Source organism: Vidua macroura, chromosome 10, assembly GCF_024509145.1.
Source record: "Vidua macroura isolate BioBank_ID:100142 chromosome 10, ASM2450914v1, whole genome shotgun sequence".
Lineage (NCBI taxonomy): Eukaryota > Metazoa > Chordata > Aves > Passeriformes > Viduidae > Vidua > Vidua macroura.
The window spans coordinates 8824733-8846198 of NC_071580.1; the positions used below are offsets into that span (position 1 = coordinate 8824733).

The window sequence follows — 21466 nt, forward strand, 5'->3', positions numbered from 1 at the left end:
GCTGTGCCGGGGGGACCACTGTGCTCCGGAGCCGGGGCAGGGGCTGGGGCGGTGGCGTGGTAGGGTCCCCATCCCGAGCGGGCGGTCACCGGGCACCGGCCGTGGGGGTCCCCCGTCGCTGTCCTGTCCGGGCCGGGCCGGGCCGCGGCGCTCCGGAGCCGCCCCCCGCCGGGGGGGTCCCCGCTCCCCCCGGATGCATGACTTCATCCTTCCGCCCGGGTTTCCTCCCCGCCGCCGCCGCCGCCGCCGCAGACCGGCTCCCGGCTCGGCGCGGCGCGGCTCGGCCCGCTCGGCCCCGCCATGTCGCAGGTGCTGCCCTACGGCGAGGACAAGGTGGGCCGCTACGGCGCCGAGCCCGAGGCGGGGGAGCTGCCCTTCAGCTGCCGCCTGCAGGACACCAACGCCTTCTTCGGGGGCAACCAGGGCAAGCGGCCCCCCAAGCTGGGACAGATCGGCCGCGCCAAGAGAGGTACCGCCGACCCCCGCCTCTGCCCCCCCAACCCCGCCTCAGCCCCGCCGCATCCCCGGGACCCCCGCATCTGCCCTTCAGCATCCCCGGGTTTGTCCCGGGACCGTCGGATCTGCCCTGCAGCATCCCCGGCATCCCTGGTGCTGACTCCTGCATCCCCGGCACTGCCCCACGGCATCCCCGAGACCCCCGGATCTGTCCTTTTAACCCTGGTGCTGACTCCTGCATCCCCGGCACTGCCCCACGGCATCCTCGGAACCCCCACATCTATCCTGCAACGTCCCCGGCACTGCCTCCCGCATCCTTGACGTTGCCCCACGGCATCCCCGGGACCCCCGCATCTGTCCTTGCATTCCCGACTCTGCCCTGGAATCCCGGCTCTGCCCTGGAATCCCCGGCTCTGCCCTGCGGTATCCCTGGCTCTGCCCTGCAGCGTCCCCGGCTCTGCCCTGCAGCATCCCCGGCACTGCCCCCCGGCATCCCCGGCGCCTTCCCATAGCAACCCCAGGATCCAGGATTCTGCCCTTGCTTCCCCGGCGTTCCCGGCACTGGGCAGTGCATCCCTGGCACCCCCAATATCGCTTCACGAGATTCCCAGACTCCCGATTCTGCCTTTGTATTTCCAGTTCTGCCCCATGGCAGCCCCTGTCTCTGCCCTGCAACATCCCCAGCACTGCCCCACTGCATTCCTGCAACTCCCGGCTCTGCCTTCCATCCCCAGCATTGTCCCCTGCCGCCCCTGGCACTGCCTCCAGCATCCCCAGAATCTCCATCTCTGCCCTACATCAGCTCCAGCACTGTCCCCCGGCAACCCTGAGACTCCCCAGCTCTGTGACTGACACCCGCCCCCAAAACCACAGGCTCCCCATCCCCTGCTCCAGACACCACACTGTTCCCCCAGTGCTGCCCTGCGACAGCCCCCGCCTCATCCCGGGACTACCCCCGGGATTACCCTGCAGCATCCCTGGGGCTGCCCCTGGGACTATCCCCCAGCACCTCCATGAGTGCCCCTGGGACTGCTCGGAACTGCTCCTCAGCACCCCTGGGACTGCCCCCTTCTCATTCTGTATAAACAAGCCTTTACCCGAGGATCACCAGGAACAGCCCTTCTGGCCCCCGACCCTCTCTCCCTTCACATTTCTGCCTGCCGCAGAGACCACCAGCAGCCTCTGGCCATGCTGATCAGCAAATCCCCCCCGCCACTTTACTGTCCCCCAGGACTCCATGAGCACAGCTGTGTCCTGCCCCCCCGTACTTTACCTCCTGCTGCAGAGACCCCAGCAGCATCTCCAGCAGCATCTCCCCTGCCTCCATCAGGACCCAAAGAACTGCCCCCCTCTCCTGCCTGCACCCTGATCTGTCACCATTGATCCTTCTCAGTGCCTTGGGGACCCTTAAAAATGGCCCCCATTTTTCCTGAAGCCCCCATCCCACCTGCTTGGGGGTCCTGCATAGGCAAACACCCCTCCTTTAGCTGCAGGGGTAAGGAGGGAGGGGAGGGTTCCCCCCAGCTCAAATACACCCCAGCCCCACGGGGGGTGAGCGCTGCCTGCTCCACTGCCCCCTTTTGCAGTGGTGGAGGCTGGGTCTAGCAGCACCCCCGGGCTGATGGGGGGATGGTTCTTCGGTGATGTTCAGGGGATCCATCCGCTCTCACAGTGATTCTGGCGATGGGTATGGGGGGGGATCTGGTTAATCCACCCCCAGGAGGGTGACGGGGGGATTACTGACCACCCCAGTAGTGATATTGGGGTGGGGGTCTGCCCTCCACCCCCAGAGTGGTGTTGATGGGAGGTGCCTGCCGAGGTGTGGGGTAGGGGGAAGGTGTGTGTGTGTGTAGCTCCCTGGTGATGCTACCGGGGGTCTGTCCAGCCTCCCACCGCTGCTGCTGCTGCTGCTGGGGAGGGGGCTGCCCAGTGGGTGATGCTGAGGGGGGTCTCTCTGGACGGTGACATGACGGGGGGCTCTTCAGCCCCCCATGATGATGCTGATGGGGGTTCGTGCAGCCCGCCATGCTGGTGGGGGGCTGCCCAGCTCCCCTGCCAGTGATGCCGATGGCGAGGGTGGGTGTCCTGCGCAGCGGGTGATGCTGATGGGGGTCTGGCTGCCACCCCCGCCGAGCAGGCGGTGCCCCCCCCGCTGGGTCATTACCCATTCCAGTCCTGTTGCTCTCATCAGCGCCTGCCGCAGAGAGGAGGGGGGGTCCTTCCTGGTCTATTCCTGCCCCCCCCCTTCCCTAATCACCCATCCAGAGGCAGCCGGCTGGCTGCAGGGGGGATGCTGCCCCTACCCAAGCCGGGAAGGGGGGCGATCCCCCACCCTTCATCCCGATTGTACCCACCTGAACCCCCTTTGCCTGGCTGCCCAGCACCTGGGGGCACACCTGGAGTCTCAAGGGGGTGAGAGCCGGGGTAGAGGGGCAGAGACTGTCGCGTCCCCTCGCCCACGCGCCCCCCCTGTCCCCGCAGTGGTGATCGAGGATGACCGGATAGACGAGGTGCTCAAGGGCATGACGGAGAAGTCGCCGCCGGGGGTGTAAGCCGGGACCCGCCGCCAGGACCCGCCGGCCGAGCCCCGCTCCAGCCCGCCGCCCCGCATGCTGGCTGGACCGCCGACGAGGAGGGGGAGGCCATGCCCGCTGCCCCCCCCGGCCCGGGGGGGGGCCCTGCAGCCACCACCACCCCCCCCCGAGCCATGCACTTTACCCCTCCGCCTCCCCCGGGGCCGGGACAAACCGCCGAGCCCCCCACCCTGGGCGAAGACCCCCCTCCCCGGGGAAGGGGTCCAGCCCCCTGCTCTGCGGCGCGTCCCCCCAATCCTCCTTGGCGGAGGGTCCCCGAATTCCGGGGCGACCCGGCCCCGTGAGCGGAGGGGGGAGCGCTGCTGTCCAGAGACATTTTTTGCTCCATCGTTTTTTGCATGAGCTTGGTGGCCCGGGCGGCCGGCCCGGGGGCCGAGGGTCAGCCCCACCACTCCGGCACGCTTCTTTTTAAACAGAAACTCCTCATATTTGTATTTTTATATCCGAATCTTTGTTAAAAACGATCTGCTGACGTTGAGATGTCAAAGTAACTGCATCGAGAAAACAAACGAAAACAACCGACCAACCAACAAAAAAAGGTTCATATTTTTTTCCATAAGAAAAAAAAAGACAAAAAAAGAAGAAAAAAACGAAGGCAAAAATTAAAGGGGGGGCTAGAGTGATGGAGGGAGCATGAGGAAAGCCACAGGAGGAGGGAGGGGAGCAGGGACCCCTGGCCCGACCCCCGCTGGCAGGCAGCAGGAGCACCGGAGGGTTTGGCAGCATCACCGGCCGCTGCAGTTCCTTCCCGGCAGCACCGGGGCAGAGCCCACCGGGGCCAGCTGCAGGTGCCGGGGGGGGTCCCAGCACCACCCCTCGCTTGAGGGAGGTGGGGTCGGGGGAGAGTGGGGAGGGCAGGGACCGGCCTGAGTCGTTGTTTTTAATTTTGTACTTTAATTTAATTTTATTTTTTAAGAAGCTTCTCGGGGGGTTCTGATGTGCATGAGAAACTTGTCATCTTTTTCAATAACCTACGAGTGGCATTTATGGAGACAACGACGCAAAAAAAAAAAAAAAACCACAACAAAAAAAGAAAACAAAAAAAAAAAACAAACAAAAAACTGAGGAAAAAAAGAAAAAAAAAAGAAAAAAAAAGATACTTGTGTCATGATGTTCTACGAATGATCCATTGTAAATTTAAATGCCATTTTTCACTGTACTGGTGAACAAAATGCAATGAATAAAATACATTCATGTACCCAGGTGAAGCCGGCAGCTGCCTGCTCCTTTCTGTCCCTTCCTCGCGCCAGCTGGTTTTTGGGGTGCCTGTGGGATGGGGTGGCATGGCCAGGATGGGGCTGACCCCAGAGCCCTTCGCTGGCTCCTGGTGCAGGGGGAGCCACTGGCTGACCCACTTACACCTCCTGCCTGAAATAGCAGCCCAGCAGCTTGTGCCTCTGTGGTGTCACCGCCAGCCCACCCAGGAGGGGTCCCTTTTGCCCACGCCAGGGGGAGTTGGTGCCCAAAGAGCCTCTGGGGACACTGCCAGTGGCACCCACGCACCTGCCACAGCAGCACACACGCGCAGCCAGTCCCAGCAGCACGCGGTGGCCCACCCGTCACCCACATGTCACTGTGCTGCTGGCCCCAGGCACGGGGGGACACAGGCCAGGCGTGTCACCACAGGCAGGAGTGGGGATGGATGGGGAAAGAAGCAGATGTGCTGCCCTTCCTGCCCTGTGGCACCGCCTGCCCCACGCTGGCACATTCCAGCCTGGACCCCCCACTACTTGGGGGGTGACAGGGACAAGGACACGGTGCCCTTGCACACCCCCATGTCCAGGGAAGCTGGGGCAGGGGTCCTGGTGCAGTGGGCACCCCCAATCCTGCCCCCATACCCAGTGCCAGCACCCCCATTGTGCCCTCAGCCCAGCTGTCCGTGCCAAGGGGAAGGGATGGGGGACAGGGAGCCACTCCCTGCAAGATGGATGGGTGAAATTAAACCCGATTTGGTTTCATTACTGGCTGCAAAGCCTGGAGTCCTGGCTGCTCTCCAGCTCAGCAAGGAAAGGCCAGGGAGGGGGCACAGAATCACCAGAGCATCCCTGTGCCCCCCGGAGGAAGCCAAGTATCCCCCTCTTCCCTCCCATTACCCACATCACTGGGCACCTTGCAGGGGGATGCACCGGTTCCCTGTCTCCCACCTGTGAGGACGGAGCATCTTAAGGCTTTGTTGGGTGGGGGGAGGTTGGGAAAGCCCCCTGGTCACAGCTGGATGGCAAGGAGATAGTCCTCGTCGTCGTCCGGGGGGGCGGGGGGCGGCGGCGGGGCGGGGGGCGGGGGGGGCTGGTGCAGCCGGCGCCCCAGGGCCGCGTCCCGGGGGTCCAGGGGCTGCCCCTTGCGCATGACGTAGAGGAAGTAGTGGAAGGCACCGGCGTCCCCGTCCCCACAGGCAGCGTGGCGCAGGGACCAGCCGAAGGCCTCCTGGGCATAGTGGGGCTTGCGGAAGTGGGGCTGGGCGAAGGTGATGGAGATGAAGCAGCCCCCTGGGCGCAGCACCCGGCTCACCTGCGTCAGGAAAACCCCCAGGATGGGGCGGGGGAACACGGTGAGGTTCACTGCTTTGGCTCCGTTCCCAGGGACCCCATCACCACCTGCCAAAGACCCCTCCCAGCCTTTCCCATCACACCCCTATATCTCTTGTCCTAACCTTGACCCCTCAAGAGACACCCCGGGTCTGACCTGTCCCCAGACTACCCACAGGGTGAGGATATCAGGAACAGGGCTCCCCATGCTCCACCTCTCCCTGCACCCCAAAACTCTTCACTCCCACCCACAGCAGACAGCACAGAAACCCAATCCTGGCATGGGAAAAGCTTCATCCTTCGAGCACAGGCCCCCCCCCAGGCACAGCATAGGGTACTCACCCACCCCCCTCCCCAGACCACCCAGTACTACCACCAACACCCAGAATCAGAGGGGGATGCGGGGGGTGTTTGATGGGAAAGGACTCAACCCTTTTAATCACCATTTTCTCCCTGCTGGAATTAAGCCCCGCTAACAGGATGGAAAAGAACATCAATTTTCCTGCTTGGCTTTATCCAATGTCAAAAGGCTTTTACGGCCAGCTCCCGCGTGCTCAGCATGCAAAGGCAATGCCCGGGGCGGGCGGGCGTCCAGCCCCCTCCCCGGCACCCTGCCCCAGGCGGGGACACCCCCAGACCCCCCCGGCAAGGGCAGAGAGTCACCGCTGCAGGGGACAGGGCTGGAGGCCAAGTGGGGGGTTTCCCGAGCTCTGGTTTAATCCTGCTGGGAAGCTCCAGCTGGGGAGCTCTGGCTGGGGCCAGTGGAGGGGACAGGCAGCCTGCGTGTCCTCCCCTGCTGCGGCAGTGGCTTTTGAACCAAACCTTACCGGTTTTGGCCAGGAAAAGGGGAAGGCAGGTCCTTACATCCCTCTCTGGGCACCCGCCTCAGTATCCCTCCTGCTAAGCATTTGAAAATCTGCCCTGGGAAGACCCCACAGCTTCCCAGCCTCTGGGTGGGGAGGGGGGTCCCTGGAGGTGGGGGCAGGCAGGGATCTCCGGCTGGAACTGAGCGAGGCATCCCGCATGTCCACATCCCATCCCTCGTTAATAGAGCAATAATGGCCGTTGCTTAGAGACGAGCACAGGAAACCTTCCCATCGTCAGTGGGAGCAGGGGGGGCCAAGGGGGCTGCTTCCCGCTCCCGCCACACCCGCTGTCCCCAGCTCGCTGGGACAGGGTGTCCCTGGGGTGTCCCCACAGGCAGGGTGGATTTTTGGGTTCTTACATGCCCCCAGGGAGAGGAAGACAGGCTGTGAACCTCTCAGTGAAGCAGGATGGGGGGGAGGAGGGAGGTACCATGGACAGACCCCTCTGAAGGGACCTCCAAAACAGGGAGCAAGTGGGAACACCCAGCGAATCCCCCTGGGGATGAGGACAGCAGGGACCGGCTGCGGGTGGAAGCTGGTACCCAGCGATGCTGGGGGAGGGCAGGGATTGAGCAGAGGATTAAAAAGGGAAAAAAAAAAAGGGAAAATTAAATCGCTGCCGTTTGGCAAAATGACAAGGACAGGCAGCAGCGCTGGCAAGGAGGGCAGGACACGGATAGCGAGCACAGCCCCACTGCCCTCCTGGGGGCTGCACTCCCTCACAGGCTCAGCCAGGCAAGAGAGGACTGGGAGAGTTGTCAACAGCCATGAGCACCCTTCCAGCACCCCGTGCCTGCAACCCCAGGGTGCCAGGGAGGTGCAGCAATTAATTATCCTGGCAGTTATTCCCGCGGGGTGGGAGAGGCTGCCAGGACCCGCACCCCCGCGCCGGGACAGGTTCAATCCGGTCCCGACGCCAATTAACGGGGCCCCGAGGCATCACCCGTCCCCGTGGCAACGCCACGGCCCTGTCGATGCTGATGGGAGTTGCCATGGCAACACCAGACCAGATGATGGGGACCCCGGCTAAGGCGATCGAAGCTGGGGCGGGGGTGTGGGGGGGCCAGAGCTCTCACAGCCCCACGGTCATCACCTTGCCCTGGGCAGGCAGGGCCACATCGGTGTGTCCCCTTAGGTCCCCTACAGCCACCCACGAAGGATGGGGCCCATTTTTCCTGCCAACTCTTTGTATTTAGCGTGCAAAAAAAGAGAGGGGTCATTCACTTCCCCAGCAGGACCCAGGGACACATCCTGCTCCATCCACCTCCCTGGGGAGGAAATGATGAGTTGTAAGAGGGAGCAGTCTCCCACCCCCAGGAGTGCTGGGAGCTCCCCAGGTGCCCCCCTGCAACATAGCTGAGCAGGCAGCAGCGGCTGGGGGGACAGAAACACCGGCTGGGGCACCCACAGGGAAGCAAGGTGGTGAGGAGGCACTCAGCACCTTCCCCCACCCCAAATGGGGGTGGGGTCCACCCTCTGCACCCCCACTCAGGTCCCCCCAGCCCGTACCTCTGCCAGCACCCGGCGCATCGCAGCAGCTGCCTGGGGCGAGACGTCCCAGGGGTCAGTTTCCTCCACCATCAGCACGTCGAGGGTGCCCTTCTCCAGCACCACGTCGAAGGAGGCGTCGGGGAAGGCGAGGGCGCGGATGTCCATGACGGCCCAGCGCAGGCCGGGGCAGCCGGCGTAGCGGGCGCGCATGGCCGCGATGCAGGCGGGCGAGAAGTCGATGCTGGTGACGTCGGTGTAGCCCAGCTCGTGCAGGTCGTGGCTCAGGGCGCTGTTGCCGCAGCCTGTGTGGGGCACAGCTCGCACAGGGCTCGGGGTGCCCTTGGGGGTGCAGGCACCCCAGCTCTGCTCCTGTGGTCTGGGGGGGGGGTGCGGGTGGGCTGGGGCTGCTGTAGAGGGGCAGGTCATGGCTTTGATGCCAGTTAGTGAGTGTTGGGCTAGTCATTAATTAGCCCTGTCCTGCCAGGTGGGTGCTTTGGGCTCCTATCCTGGGGCAGCCCTGCACACCTGATCCCCTCACCTTTGGGTAGGATGAGTGGGGAGGCTGGAGGCAGGAAAGAGGCAGGGGGCACCCCCAGTTATCCCTCCCGCTGTGCTGTGGGGCAGGAGCCGGCCGTGGTCCCAAGAGCTTGCTGGATAACTCCAGTGGGAAATTAGGGAGCTTCGGTGGGGGGTTTAACTGGGTGTGATGGCGAGAGGGATGGAAGAACTGGTGTCTCAACAGGACACAGGGACACACGGGGAGAGCCCCGCTACTAAGCGGGGGCTCCTCTCGGAGCCGCTCCACCGGGGCTCGGCCGCTTACCGGGGGGGCCGAGGGGGATCTCGGGGAGGGGGGCGGATTTGGGGGCTATTAAGCGCAGCTGGCAGCGGCTGATCCGCTAACAGGATCGGTGATTACACCCGCTTAATCCTGCCGGCGGATCAGACCGCAGGTGGGATTACGGGGCGGTTATACCCGTCCCGCTGCCTGACAGCACCCCCGGCACCGGGGCCACCCCGCCGGGCCGGGCTGGGCGCAGCTCCCGGTACCGGCCCGGTGCCACACCGCCCCCTGGCGGCTGGCGCCAGCGCATCCACCGGCGGCGCTCTGAGCCCCGCCCACCCGCCCTCCACCGGGCACACCGGGCACGCCGGGCACGGGGCACGTACCGAGGACGAGGATGCGGTCACCGGGGCGCAGCTCGGGCTCCAGCTGCGGGAGAAACCGGGAGAGCCCCCCCAGCCACTCGCGGGTCTCGGCGCCCTCCCGCCGGTACAGCGCGTCCCAGAACCGGCGCCGCCCGTACCGGGGGGGCGCGGCGGGCGCGCGCCGCCGCTCCATGCCCGGGAGCGGGGCGGGAGCACCGGGCGCCACGTGCCGCCCGCGCCCCCACGTGCGGCTTCCGGTCCGGGCCGGTGCGCCGCGCTAAGCGCTCCGGGCGGAAACACGGAGCGGAATGGCGGCGGGGCGGGGGACGGCGGCGCTGCGGCGGGCATGGCGGGAGCGGCGGGCGGCGCTGCTGGAGCCCCGCTACACCCCGCTGGTGGCCGCCTGCCTCTGCCTGGCCGAGGGCGGCGTCAACCTCTGGGTCATCCGCAGGGTCCCCTGTGAGTGCCGGGGCCCGGCCCGGCCCGGCGCTGCCCCCGGGGACGGCGGGGCCGGTCCAGGACGGAGCGGGGCGGTGTGGGGACAGGGACGGCTCGGCCCCGGGGTGGGAGGTGATGGCGGGGCTTGTCCCGGGGCAGCGCGGGGGGCGGGGATGCCGCGGGCACGGGGACAGACCTGGCCCGGCCCCTCGGGTGACAGCATCCCCGGGCGGGGGCGCGGGGCCGGCTGGGGCTCCTGGATGTGGCCGGCAGGGGAAGAGGCCGCGCTGACAGCACGGCAGGGAGGCACAGGGTCAGGCTGGCGGGGCTGGAGGTGGGTCGGCCCCCACAGCCCCTGCAGTGCCCCCCGAGCCCCGCCTGACCCCGCCGTCCCGCAGACACCGAGATCGACTGGAAGGCCTACATGCAGGAGGTGGAGGGTTTCGCCAACGGCACCCTCGACTACACCCAGCTGAAGGGTGACACCGGGCCACTGGTGTGAGTGACGGGGACACCCAGCTCTCCGAGACCAGCGGCTCCGGAGGGGCCGCAGGGCCCGGCCCCTCACTCCCGTCTCCCCACAGCTACCCCGCCGGCTTCGTTTACATCTTCCTGGGGCTGTACCATGCCACGGGCCGCGGCTCCGACATCCGCCTGGCGCAGTACCTCTTCGCCGGCCTCTACCTCCTCAACCTGCTCCTCGTCTTCCGCATCTACTGCCGAACCAACAAGGTACCCTGAGGCCAGGGCTCCTGCCGGCGCCTCGGGACCTCCCCTGGGGAGGGCTCTGCTGAGCCCTCAGCCCGGGGGAACGGGCACAGGGTCAGGGCTGGCGTGTGGAGGAGCTCAGTAGCAGCAGGGAGTCCAGGACAGGCTGCTGATGACCCTGTTGTGTTTCTGTCCCCCGCAAGGTCCCTCCGTATGTTTTCTTCTTCATGTGCTGCGCCTCGTACCGCATCCACTCCATCTTTGTCCTGCGGCTCTTTAATGACCCTGTGGCCATGGCCATCCTCTTCCTCGCCATCAACCTCTTCCTGGAGGAGCGCTGGTCCTGGGGCTGCCTCCTCTTCAGGTGAGGGGCTGGCAGCTGCTCTCCATGGGGTGCTGGTTTCGTGAGCCAGCTCAGCCCCAGGAGGAGGCTGTGCTTGGCTCAGGGGCTGCCTGGGCTCCCGTGTGGGGTCCGCAGTGGTAATGCAGCTTCCTGCTCAGCCTGGCTGTGTCTGTGAAGATGAACATCCTGCTCTTCGCCCCTGGACTCCTCTTTCTCCTCTTGCAACGGTTTGGTCTCCTGGGCTGTATCCCCAAGCTCTGCATCTGTGCCCTGCTCCAGGTGGGTCCCTGTTTGCACCGGCTGCAGCAGCAGAGAATAGTGGGCTGCCTTGCCAGGCTGCAGAGCCATGGGTGGAGACAGTGGTACCAGCATCTGTGGCCTCTCACAGCAAGCTGGGTGTTGATAAATAGTCTGTCTCACATGACTTTCATCTTTGGCTGACTGTCCCTGTCACCACACGTGGCACTGGGCTTCTCAGGAGGTGGCCGGGGTGACAGTGACCTGGTGTAGGGCTCTGTGATGGTGCTGGTGTGTCCCTGGCAGGTGCTTCTGGGCCTGCCCTTCCTGCTGGTGAACCCCGTGGGGTACCTGACCCGCTCCTTTGACCTGGGCCGCCAGTTCCAGTTTAAATGGACAGTGAACTGGCGCTTCCTCCCCGAAGAGGTTTTCCAGAATCGAGTCTTCCATGCCGCTCTGCTCCTGGCTCACTTGGCAGGCCTGGGGCTCTTTGCACTGCACCGGTGGCACAGGTGAGACCTGGGGTTCCCCACGGGTGTTAATCCCTGCCAATCCCATGTGCAGTGTACAGATCCATGACTCCCCCACCCCTGCAGTGCTGCAGGTGTGAGTTGGAGGGCAGTTACTGTTCTGTTTTGGGGAATGTACGGCCTGGGCATTGTGGCTCACAGGGGAACGTTGGGGTGGGAGAGACTTTCAGCAGCTGAGATCAATGTTTGTTCTTCCCTCTCAGTTCCAAAGAGAGCATCCTGACTCTGTTGAAGGATCCTGCCAAAAGGAAACCCGCATCCCCTCGCTTGACTGTCAACAATATCCTTTGGCAGGGTGGGCAGCAAGGAGGGAGGGAGAGGGCAGGGCAGGGAGAAACCTGGTTGGGTCCCAGGTCATGCAGTGCTGTTGTACCAGCCTACCCTGGGAAAAGGAGCTATGCTGGGGAGCTGTTGTGGGACCACACCTCCAGCTTCCTGTGTTTGCCCCCTTAATGCCAGTGCATGGATTGTCTTCATCCTCTTCTCCTCCAACTTCCTGGGTGTCTGCTGCAGCCGCTCCCTGCACTACCAGTTCTACGTCTGGTATTTCCACACACTGCCCTACTTACTCTGGTGCACCCCGACCACCAAGCTCGCCCACATGCCCAAGTACGTGCTGGCAGGGAGGGGGAGCACCCATCTGCTGGTGAGCGAGGATGGCTGGTGTGTCCCCCACGCTGACCCCCAGCTTTCCCCCTGCACAGGGTGCTGCTGCTGGGCGTGATCGAGCTCTGCTGGAACACCTACCCCTCCACAGTCTGCAGCTCCCTCTCCCTGCACATCTGCCATGGACTCATCCTGCTCCAACTCTGGTACGGCACAGCCCCCACACCAGTGTCACACACCCCTGCACCGAGCAGGAAACCTACAGCCATGTCCAGGAAAGCCCAGTGAGAGTGGGGATGGCTGGCCAGTAGGAACTGGCCTCTGGAACTGCCCCATCTGCCTGCTCTTTTCCCACTTGACTCCCAGGCTGCCCACAGCAGTCCCAAGAAGGCCATGAGCCCTGGAACTGTGCAAAGGGAGCAGGTGTGGTGACCCCAAAAGGCAGGACTTCCCAAATAAAGGGGGCTTTGTGTGCCCTTCCCCAAAATCCTTGTCCTGTCATGATGTCAGAACAGCTGTCCCTGGACTTGCCCCACCTGAGGGAAGGCAGAGCATCTTCTAGAGCCGTGGGCACTCTCGCTTCCCAGCTGTGGGAAAGGGGTGCCCAGGGCTAGGCAGCAGCCTCTGGGGTGAGGTTAGAAGAGAGGAGCTGCAAAACTGCTTTGCATCAAGGTTTCATTTGCTGTGATGGAGCCCAGGAATCCCTCCAGTACAGCTTTTCCTATTCCCCTGCCTGCTCCTTCCCACCAGAGATGGCTGGGAAGGGGGTCATCCCCTCCTAGGATTCTGGCAAGTCCTGGCATGGCCTGGATGGAGCCAGCAGCTCTCTGCTGATAACAGAGACACCAGTGCAGGTGGCTTGGGGCCAGGTGTCTTTATTGGCCCCTTGGGCGGCCATCAGACGTTGTTGGGGCTGTAGCACAGCATGTTCAGCTTGATGTTCTCGTCCCAGTGACGCAGCAGCAGGAACAAGTGCCTGGCTGCCCCTTTGAGGCAGCCCACGTCCACCCCCTCGGGCAGGCGCTGTGCCTGCAGCCACGCATCCGCCTTGGCTGCCACCAGCTCCCACTCCTCAAAGAACCCAGCGCAGCGATGCTCCAGCCACGCCAAGGCCACCGCCGTGGCCCAGCTGGCACTCTCCAGATCCTCTGGCCCCGTGTCCTGACAGCTCACACCGGCCTCAGAGGGGGCAGCCGAGTGGGGCCCAGTGTCGGACTCGGAGCCGTGCCCACTGTCCGCCTGCGCCCACGCGGCTGCGCTGGGCACCTCGGAGCAAGTGCTGCGGGATGGGGGTGAGCTGGGCTGCGGGGCTGTGATGGGCTCCTCACCCTCCTCAGCCCCGGGTCCTGCCTCAGGCATGCTCCTGGCCCCTGGGGACACGGGGCTGAGGCTGGCACGGTGGGAGGCGTAGGGGGAGGCGCGGCGCAGGCGGTCCAGGGGGATCTGCACCACTTCAGAGAAGCTCTCGGTGAGCTGGAATGGCCCCCGGGCTTGCTGCAGCTGCACCTGCAAGGAGGGGGACAGACGAGTGGGGAGGCAGGCAGGGGTGCAGACCCACTGCAGCACCAAACACTGGGGGCTGCAGGAGTGTCCCTGGGGCACAGGGACAGTCAAATGCCCCCCAAAAAGCCAACCAAGATCCCCAGAGACATTTAAGGATGCAGCAGGGCTGAGCAGTCAACTACTGGGAGCATCTTCCACTGCTCGTGCTGCCGGGCACGACCTGGGTGGCTCAGCTGGCACCCAGCAGGGCAGGTCCCCCTGCTGGGATGGGGACAGGGGACAGGCAGCAGGTCCTTACCAGCGGGAGGTAGTCATGGCTCGCGTGGTTGCTGGAGCACTCGCTTTCTGGGCTGAGGCACTGTGGGCGCAGCACCAGGCTGGGACCCCTGCGCCTGCTCAGGCTAAACCTGTGGGGTCACAGGCAAGATAACAGGATTGGGAGGAATTCCTGAAAGACAGCTGGACACCAAACTGCTGCAGGGAAGGGGCTGGAGTACCAACCCCCCCCCCCCCCGCCACTTATGCTGCAGGAGCTGGCAGGGGACAGGGGGCCAGCAGCTTCTAGAAAGTGGCACTGTCCCCCTCTCCCCACAACCTGCCATTTTTTGGTCCTTTGCACCCCCCCATCCCACAGTGTCACCTGGAGCCTGCGATGCTCTCTGTGGATTTCTGGGAGCCCATGGAGGTGGTGGAGGGGCTGGATGGAGGCCCTGCAAGGGGGAAGAGTTAAGCACAGTGGGAACATGATGCACCCAGAGGTGTGTCCCACTGCCAGTACCTGGGAAGGGCAGCTCAGCCCATGTGCCCAGGGTACTGAGGGCACAGTGGATGCTCCAGCTGTGGCAGGACATTGAAGGTACCCCATCTCCCACCCTCATCCAGCCCTTGGCCCCCTCCAGCCTGGACACACCGTTTGAGTAGTTCTGCTTTTCCCAGCCAAAGGTAGGGGAGGAGATGCTGCCCAGAGACCTGGCAATCTCGTCTCGCTCTGCAAAAGAGCAAAATCTTGTGGGGCCCTGGGCTCCAGGGACCCTCATGGCTCACAGCTGCTCTCAGGGGCTGCTATGCTGTCCTCCCACACCCCCGTCCCCAGTACAGGGCAGGTGCCTCTTCCCGGATATCCACAGCACCCTAGGCAGGACCAGCCCCACACAGGCAGCAGCTGAGGGTCTCCAGAGACCCCAGTGCAGATCCCTGGGGAGCATGAGTTGACATAAAGGTCTAAGTCAGTACCTGCAGTGCCAGGTGCCTCATCCTGCTCCTCTACATCCTGCTGCTGCCCCTGACCCGCTGAGGAGCTCCGGTGGTGCCAGTTCCCTGCCGCAGCAGCTCGTGTCCGGCTGGCTGAGCCAGCTGCAAGGGATGATGCCACCTGAGCCCTCTGTCCCCTTGCTGCCCCCTCCCCCTCCCACCAGCCCCTTGTCCGTACCTATGCCCCACACCTCGGGGGCTGCGGGCAGGGCTGCCTGTGTGGCACCGTCCACGGGCACCAGGCGGGTGTAGAGGGAAGGCACGTTGCAGGCTTTGCTGGTTTGCACGGCTTTCAGGCGGAACCGGCGGGCAAAACCTGCCCGGAGCAACGTGGTTAGAGCGGGGGGGATGCCGGAGCCGCACCGGGGAGACGCACCAGCACCCACCCTGCTCCAGCTTGGCTTCCCGCTGTGCCACGCTCTCATTGTCTCGGACCACGGAGCGCGCTGCCAGGCGATGCAGTGGCTTGTCCCAGGCTTTGGCCACCCGCCGCGGCGGGTCTGGCCCCTCCCGGGGCTGCAGCAGTGACTCCAGCGAGGCTGTCACTTCCCAGGACACCGGCTTGCCGGCTCGCAGCGCGTGGATCACCACCTGGCAGCGCAGGGGCATGCTGGCATCACCCAGGCTGAGCTGCCCTGGCTCGGGCGCTGGCGAGGCACTGAAGAGGTAGGAGGGCTCCACCAGCATGTCCCAGTCCAGGTGGGTGGGCGAGAGGAGGTTATCTGGGCAACGGCAAAGGCTGGGCTCAGCAAGGCGGGGGCACCTGGCTCCACCCCACCGCCCTCGTCCCCAGAGCCAGCACACACTTGACTCCACTGCACTGGGCTGCGTTTGCAGTGGCTGAGGTCCCAGCTCATCCATCCGCCCCTCCAGGGACTGGTTCCTCTTCTGTGACACCTTTTCCAGGGCCTGGCAGAGCCGATGGGCATCCAGCTCCCCGTGTGGCGTGGAAAAGCTGCGCCCAGCCAGGGCAGCACGTGCCAGCACCTTCTTCTGCCGCGCCAGCTCCTCCGTGCTCAGAGCCACCGTCACCTGCGGTGGGGACAAGGCTGTTGGCAAGCCTGGCACAGAGCTCAGATTGCCCTGAGCAGTGATGGGGCACCTGCACCTCTCCGGCTGCTGGCTGGAGCCTTGGCTGTCGTCAGCCCCAGTGCTCTGCAGGCTGGCACCAGCTGCTTCCCAGGGATGTTACCCTGGCACCATAGACATGGGAAGCACCCACACAGGAGTTTGCAAACATCCCTGGGGACTGACTCAGGCTGATGCTGGAGTTGCCAGGGATTTGTGTGTGTGTGCAGAAGTGAGATTAACTAGGATACTCAGGCTGGATGATGCTACAATGGGATGCATTCCCCAGTGCGGAGTGATGTCCCTGCATTGAGATGCTTCCCCTAAAAGCCATGTCAGGGCAATGGCACCCATGCCACCTCTAGCCCCAGCAGCAGGGAGTTGGGAGGATCATGTACTCTGCAGGGAAATCACTTACGCTTGACATTTCAGCAGCAAAGGGCACCAGCTGTGCTGCTGTGTGACAGGAGTGGGTTACCTAAGCCACTGGGAAGGAGCGTGTCCTGGTGCTGGGTGACAGCTGGCCTCACCAAGCCATGGGGCCATCGTCACCGGGGCAGCTGCTTTTCCCCATCCCAGCGACTCAGCTGGGTTTTAAACCCAGGTATGAAGCAGCAGGGATATGGCCCACTGCTAATGAAGCATCTAGCAGCGTTGGCTGAGGGAGTCAGGTTGAAGCCCAGCCAGGCAGCCTTTCCTCTCTGGATCAACAGATTTGTTATGTGACGCCAGCCCAGCTATTTTCATTTGGTCTCTGCAGCTTTAAGGCGTCACTGAGCTGGCTCAGGGGTCTGTTAGAGACTCAGCTGACTGCTGGCCAGGGACACTTAAGGGACCAGCTGCTTGTTCCCCAGCTGTCCCACTTCAGTAGGGCAAAACCACCTAGGAACATCTTCATGGCATCCATTGCTGATCCTTGCTTAAAATTCAGGCTACCGCCCTCTGTTTCCCAGCCCAGTGGGCAGATGCCTGGGCATAATAGGGCAGCGAGGCTCCAGCTAAGCCATGAACAACCCCCACGCCATGAGCCCCTGCACCCCAGTGGCCTCCTACCTTGGTGCCAGCTGGGGCAGAGGGCAGCGGGGCAGATTTGGTGGAGGACTCGCAGAGGGACAGGCTCTTCTGGCCCTGCTGGGAGGTGACATCAGCACCAGGGGCTGAGGAGCCACCCTCGGGGGCCACATCCCGGGAACCAGTGGACTCGCTGCTGGTGGAGCTGCGGGAGAGCAGCCCCTGGCTGCGGTCAGTGCTGACAGAACAGTGTGTCAGGACATACTGCTCCTGGATGTAGGAGGGCTGGTAAATCCGCTTCCAGATGTCTCCCCCAGAAACAGGATCGATACCTGCCCAGTGAGCAGACACCCTGTTAGCCCATGGCTCCCATGACTGCTCTCTGCCCCCGCTCTGGACCATACTCACTCCGCTCTGACACCTCTGTACTTCCAGAAAAAAGCTCCAGGGAGGCATCCCCAGTTCCTGGGTTGCTCTGGGGTGGCTGCCGGCTCTCCCCAGGACTGGGCACTTCCTGCTGGGAGAGAAAGGCTGAACCCCGGGAGCTCTGGCGAGCCCCTTCCTGGCCCTGGGGGAGAGAGGACACCACCATCAGCCCCCGAGCTGGGGGAGCAGCCGGTAGCACAGGGACCATGCCATCCTCCCCAGGCCACTGCCAGTCGTACCAGGGGGCGCCTGTCCCCGAAGCGGGCGATGCTGTAGAGGACACAGTAGCTGATGAGGCGGTCACCGGGGTAGAGGGCCGGGAGCTCGGTGGGCGAGAGCAGAGCCTCCATGCTGTCGGGGACGTACCAGTCGATGGTGATGTCGCTGATGGCTGGCTCGATCGCCTTCTTCAGGGACTTGATCAGCTGGGGTGGGGAGTGGAGACAGTGTCAGACACGGCGGTGTCCCCAGTGCCCCCCCGACCCGCCTGGGTCTTACCTTGGGCTGCAGCCTCTCCGCCGGACTCAGGAACTCGGCACGGCCCCGGCTCACCTTGGCCATGGCCTTCAGCAGCCGCCGGCACGCCCGCGGGCCCACGCCAAAGCTGAAGCACCTGTGGGAGAGCCAGGGGATGGAAAGCCATGGCTGGGCTGGGGCCGGGGGCTGGCAAATCCAGTGGTGAGCCCTTTAGCAGGGATGGGCAGGGGTATCTGACAGCCAGAGTGCTGCCCTGGCTCTGTGCTGGGCTGGGACACCCCAGGAAGAGCTGAGGCCATGGGCTGAGGGATACGATGGGTGAAGGACACCCTTGGGGCAGGTGCAGGTAAGATTTGAGGCTGCACAAGGAGAAATCAGTGGGAACAGCGCGGGGGATTTAGGGAACACCGAGACCTGCCGCAGCGCCGGTGCCGTACCTGACGGTGCTGGCCTGCCTGCGCACCAGCCGGAGGATCCTGCTTGCATTGCCCACTGCCGCACCGGTGAAGAGGAACAGCTGGCGAGGGTAGCCGTGGTGGAGGGGCTGTGCCAGCGCCCAGCCCAGGGCTGCCAGCAGGTTCGTGCCACCGGGGTCTGCCCGCAGTCCGCCGAGGTGCTCGCAGGCACGCCGCAACGTCTCCTGTCAGCACAAAGAGCCGGCCTTGCAGCGGTCCCCGGCTCACCAGCCAGCCCCCACCCCAAGTCAAGGAGCTGGGAGAAGGACAAAGAGGGTTTAGTGGATCCCCAGGATTTGCCTGTGGTACTCACGTTGCTGCAGAGGCGACTGGATGGGAAGAGCGGCTTGATGTCAGCGCCGAAGCTGGCAAGGTTGAGCAGTGTTCCTGACGGGAGGCTCTTCAGGGCCACCAGCAAAGCCTCCTGAGGTGACAGCAGGGACCAGGGACAGCTGCTAAAGGCTGGCCACCCAGGGAGCACCCCTGGACCCATGGCCATGCCTCACCTTGACCTTGCCAAGGTCGGGGCCGCTGATGGAGTCACTGCGGTCGATGAGGAAGAGGATCTCACGGGTGACGCTCTGCAGGTCCCCGGGGATGCCCTCCACAACCGGGCAGAAGTTCAGCATCAGCACGGGGTTGGGGAAGATGTCTTTGTGGAAACGCTTCTGCACGAAAGCCACCTGCGAGCCAGGCAGGTCAGAGGCTTTCTCACACCCTCCAGACCACACCAAGGTCTGCCTCACCCACATCCCACCACCTCTCCCTTTCCTCCTCCTGGCTGGGGCAGCAGTAGCTCTGCCCTGTCACCTGTCTCTCTCCACTGCTGTCCTTCCTGGCAATCTGCATGTAATCCCGGCGGCTCCGGATGTGCGCCTCGTACTCAGGGTATGTCATGGTGCCATCCTCGATCACCAGGTGGGGGCTGTGGGGCTCTGGGGGGCACAGGAGTGTTTTGAGTTACCCTGTGCTGCAAGGGGCTGGGGGATGCTCTGGATGTTTCTGGAGTGGTGCCTCAAACCCTCCAAGGGCACCATCTCCCCTCACCACAAGGGTAGAGGATGATCTCCAGGTCCCTGTCATAGCGGTGGGGCTCAGCTAGGGTGACACGGGTGGTGGTGGCAGAATTGGCCCAGGGGTCGGCATCAGCTCTCAGGGCGTGTGATGGGCTCTCCAGCCCTGCAAAGGAGGGAAGGCAGCAGGTAAGTCCCTCACAAACCCCCTCCTCAGTCCCCCACCCACCAGGCCTCACAGCAGTGGCTTGTTCCAACAGAGTTAATGGGATTGACTGGGCCAGCAGCAAGGAGCACATCCCCACCAACCAACCATCTTTCCCTCCTCACCCACCCTCTCCCCAGTGCATCACATCACCCCAGGAAAGGAGGCTGCTGACCTAGAGCTGCCCAAAGCACAGGCAGGGTGACTTTGAGGGGTCCCAGCCCCAGGGATGGAATGGAAAAAGGGATTCTTCACCTGGAGGGAATGCAAGAGGATGCCCAGGAACAGGCCCTCACATCCTCCTAGAAGGGAGGGACCAGGGAACATCACCCACATTTTAAGGAGGTTTTACACAACCAACTGATAACATCCAAGCCACCCTCCCTACCTGCCAGCAAGCAGGGGCCCTTCACCAGCAGCTCGAAGGCGAACTCGTAAGGAAAAGGGTTGTAGGGTCGTCCACGAAAGACATCCACATTCTCCACAGGCACCACAGTGGGTGACTGGCTCCGGGCACCTGGCCCCCCAAAACAGCTTGTGGGGCTGCAAGGGGAGAGGGGGTGATGGCTCCTGCCCCCTTGGCCTACTCGCCCAGCATTGGCATCGCCCCCCTGGGATGGCAGAGACTGAGGAAGCCATGAAAATCACCATAGGGCCAACCTGTCGTCACACAAGCTTGCCGGCTCGCTCTCGGGGTCGGCGGGGACGTGGGGTGTGAGGATGGGGGGCAGGAGGAGGCGCAGGGCCCCATCCAGCAGCGTGGGCAGCTCCTGCACTGTGTTCAGGGTGACAGCCAGGCTCTCCGATGGGCACAGTGTGCCAGTGACAATGATGAAGGTGGAGCGCTCCACGTCCTCATCCAAGACAAGGTGGCCTAGGCAGGAGAGGGAGGAGGAATGGGGGAAGATCAGTGAGGCATGTGGGATTGTGGAGGGAGTCCTTAGTGGCCCTAATTGCTCCCAAAGGTGACAGCAGAGCACAGGTGTCACGAAGGCTGTGCGCATGATGGCAGAGCCCCAGAAAAGGTGGAGGGAGGGGAAAGGAGATGTTGAGATCTCCAGCCCCAGAGACCCGCCAGGCACTGGGGCAGCCTGGCAGGGGCTCTCGGCCTCTCGTATTCCCCCACACTCCCCCCGTGCCCGTTCTGAGCCTCCTGGCCAGGAACACCCAACAGCAGCACCCATGCCAGGCGCTTACCACTGGCACAGCGGCGCAGCCGGCCGGGGCTGGGGCTGCACTGGAGGCAGCAGTCCTGCACCCGGTGCCGGTTCTGGACCTGGAATGTCACCCGCCGGCTGCCCACTGCTGCCTCAAAGCCGGCCACCACCTCCGACTCCTCCAGCGGGTAGATGAAGATGCCTGCAGGCAGAAGAGAGCCCCGAGGCAGATGCCGGCATGGCCGCTGCTGTGGCACGAACGGCCCATGGGAGCCCCGCTGAGAGCCCGTCTGACTCGCAGCACGACTGAGACGCAGGCGAGTGAGATACGGGAGCGACCCAGAGCGAGGATGAAATCCTCCTATTCCTCCATGGTGGCAATCTGTTTGCTCAGTCTCACTCTCCTCCTGCCCACAGTGTGTGACAGTGGCCCCACCTCTGCTGGCCTCCATCTTTACTCCCCAGACTGAGCAAGGTTTGGGGATCGGGACACAGATGGGCTGGAGACAGGATGCTCACCAGCACAGGGGTTTTAGGGGCCGTGTAGGCAGCCCGGGTCCCTGCTAGACCTGATAGCCCTCCCTTACCTTCCACAGGCTCCTTCTGGGTGTTGGTGTAGATGAGGTGAGCAGTGATGCTCAGGGAGTATCCGTTGGCACAAGCCTTCACCGTGGAGCTCTTCAGGGGCAGAGCCTCCCAGGACAAGAGGGCGTAGAGGCCTGGCATGGTCCCTCAGTGGGCAGCTGTGAGCAGAGGGAAGGCAGGCACTGGGTGCCCAGGGACGGGGTCTGGTGGAAGGGGCTTTGCCCACAAGCCATTTACATCTGCCCAGCCTGCAAGAGGGAGCAGGTCTGCAGCCCTCCCACATCCCAGGATGCCCTTCAGCATGCACAGAACACATGGACCTGGGCCCAGCTCTCTCCTTTCACCCCAGCCCACCTGCAAACCAGGTCTGGA

At 63.8% G+C, this 21466-nt stretch overlaps 4 protein-coding genes across 4 annotated transcripts; 2 read left to right on the top strand and 2 right to left on the bottom strand.

Annotated features, from left to right (window-relative positions):
- The first annotated feature begins 225 nt into the window (after positions 1 to 225).
- Positions 226 to 3511, top strand: CAMK2N2 (calcium/calmodulin dependent protein kinase II inhibitor 2). The gene is made up of 2 exons (XM_053986572.1): positions 226 to 469; positions 2938 to 3511. Exons 1-2 carry the CDS (start codon positions 301 to 303, stop codon positions 3006 to 3008), a joined length of 240 nt encoding a protein of 79 aa, XP_053842547.1. The 5' UTR covers positions 226 to 300; the 3' UTR covers positions 3009 to 3511.
- On the bottom strand, positions 3474 to 9307 carry EEF1AKMT4 (EEF1A lysine methyltransferase 4). The gene is made up of 3 exons (XM_053986571.1): positions 9103 to 9307; positions 7951 to 8234; positions 3474 to 5558 (listed from the first exon to the last, which is right to left on the bottom strand). Exons 1-3 carry the CDS (start codon positions 9272 to 9274, stop codon positions 5256 to 5258), a joined length of 759 nt encoding a protein of 252 aa, XP_053842546.1. The 5' UTR covers positions 9275 to 9307; the 3' UTR covers positions 3474 to 5255.
- An 82-nt stretch (positions 9308 to 9389) lies between these two features.
- Positions 9390 to 12424, top strand: ALG3 (ALG3 alpha-1,3- mannosyltransferase). The gene is made up of 9 exons (XM_053986567.1): positions 9390 to 9540; positions 9918 to 10017; positions 10104 to 10251; positions 10431 to 10591; positions 10729 to 10849; positions 11114 to 11319; positions 11541 to 11617; positions 11802 to 11946; positions 12042 to 12424. Exons 1-9 carry the CDS (start codon positions 9390 to 9392, stop codon positions 12229 to 12231), a joined length of 1299 nt encoding a protein of 432 aa, XP_053842542.1. The 3' UTR covers positions 12232 to 12424.
- A 410-nt stretch (positions 12425 to 12834) lies between these two features.
- Positions 12835 to 21457, bottom strand: VWA5B2 (von Willebrand factor A domain containing 5B2). Its single transcript, XM_053986221.1, has 21 exons — positions 21097 to 21457; positions 20550 to 20711; positions 20001 to 20226; positions 19741 to 19895; positions 19182 to 19313; positions 18945 to 19069; positions 18641 to 18817; positions 18448 to 18558; positions 18117 to 18319; positions 17701 to 17815; positions 17442 to 17627; positions 17185 to 17344; positions 16819 to 17108; positions 15504 to 15729; positions 15084 to 15419; positions 14876 to 15013; positions 14680 to 14799; positions 14357 to 14434; positions 14087 to 14156; positions 13745 to 13853; positions 12835 to 13449 (listed from the first exon to the last, which is right to left on the bottom strand). Exons 1-21 carry the CDS (start codon positions 21233 to 21235, stop codon positions 12841 to 12843), a joined length of 3867 nt encoding a protein of 1288 aa, XP_053842196.1. The 5' UTR covers positions 21236 to 21457; the 3' UTR covers positions 12835 to 12840.
- Positions 21458 to 21466: the final 9 nt, after the last annotated feature.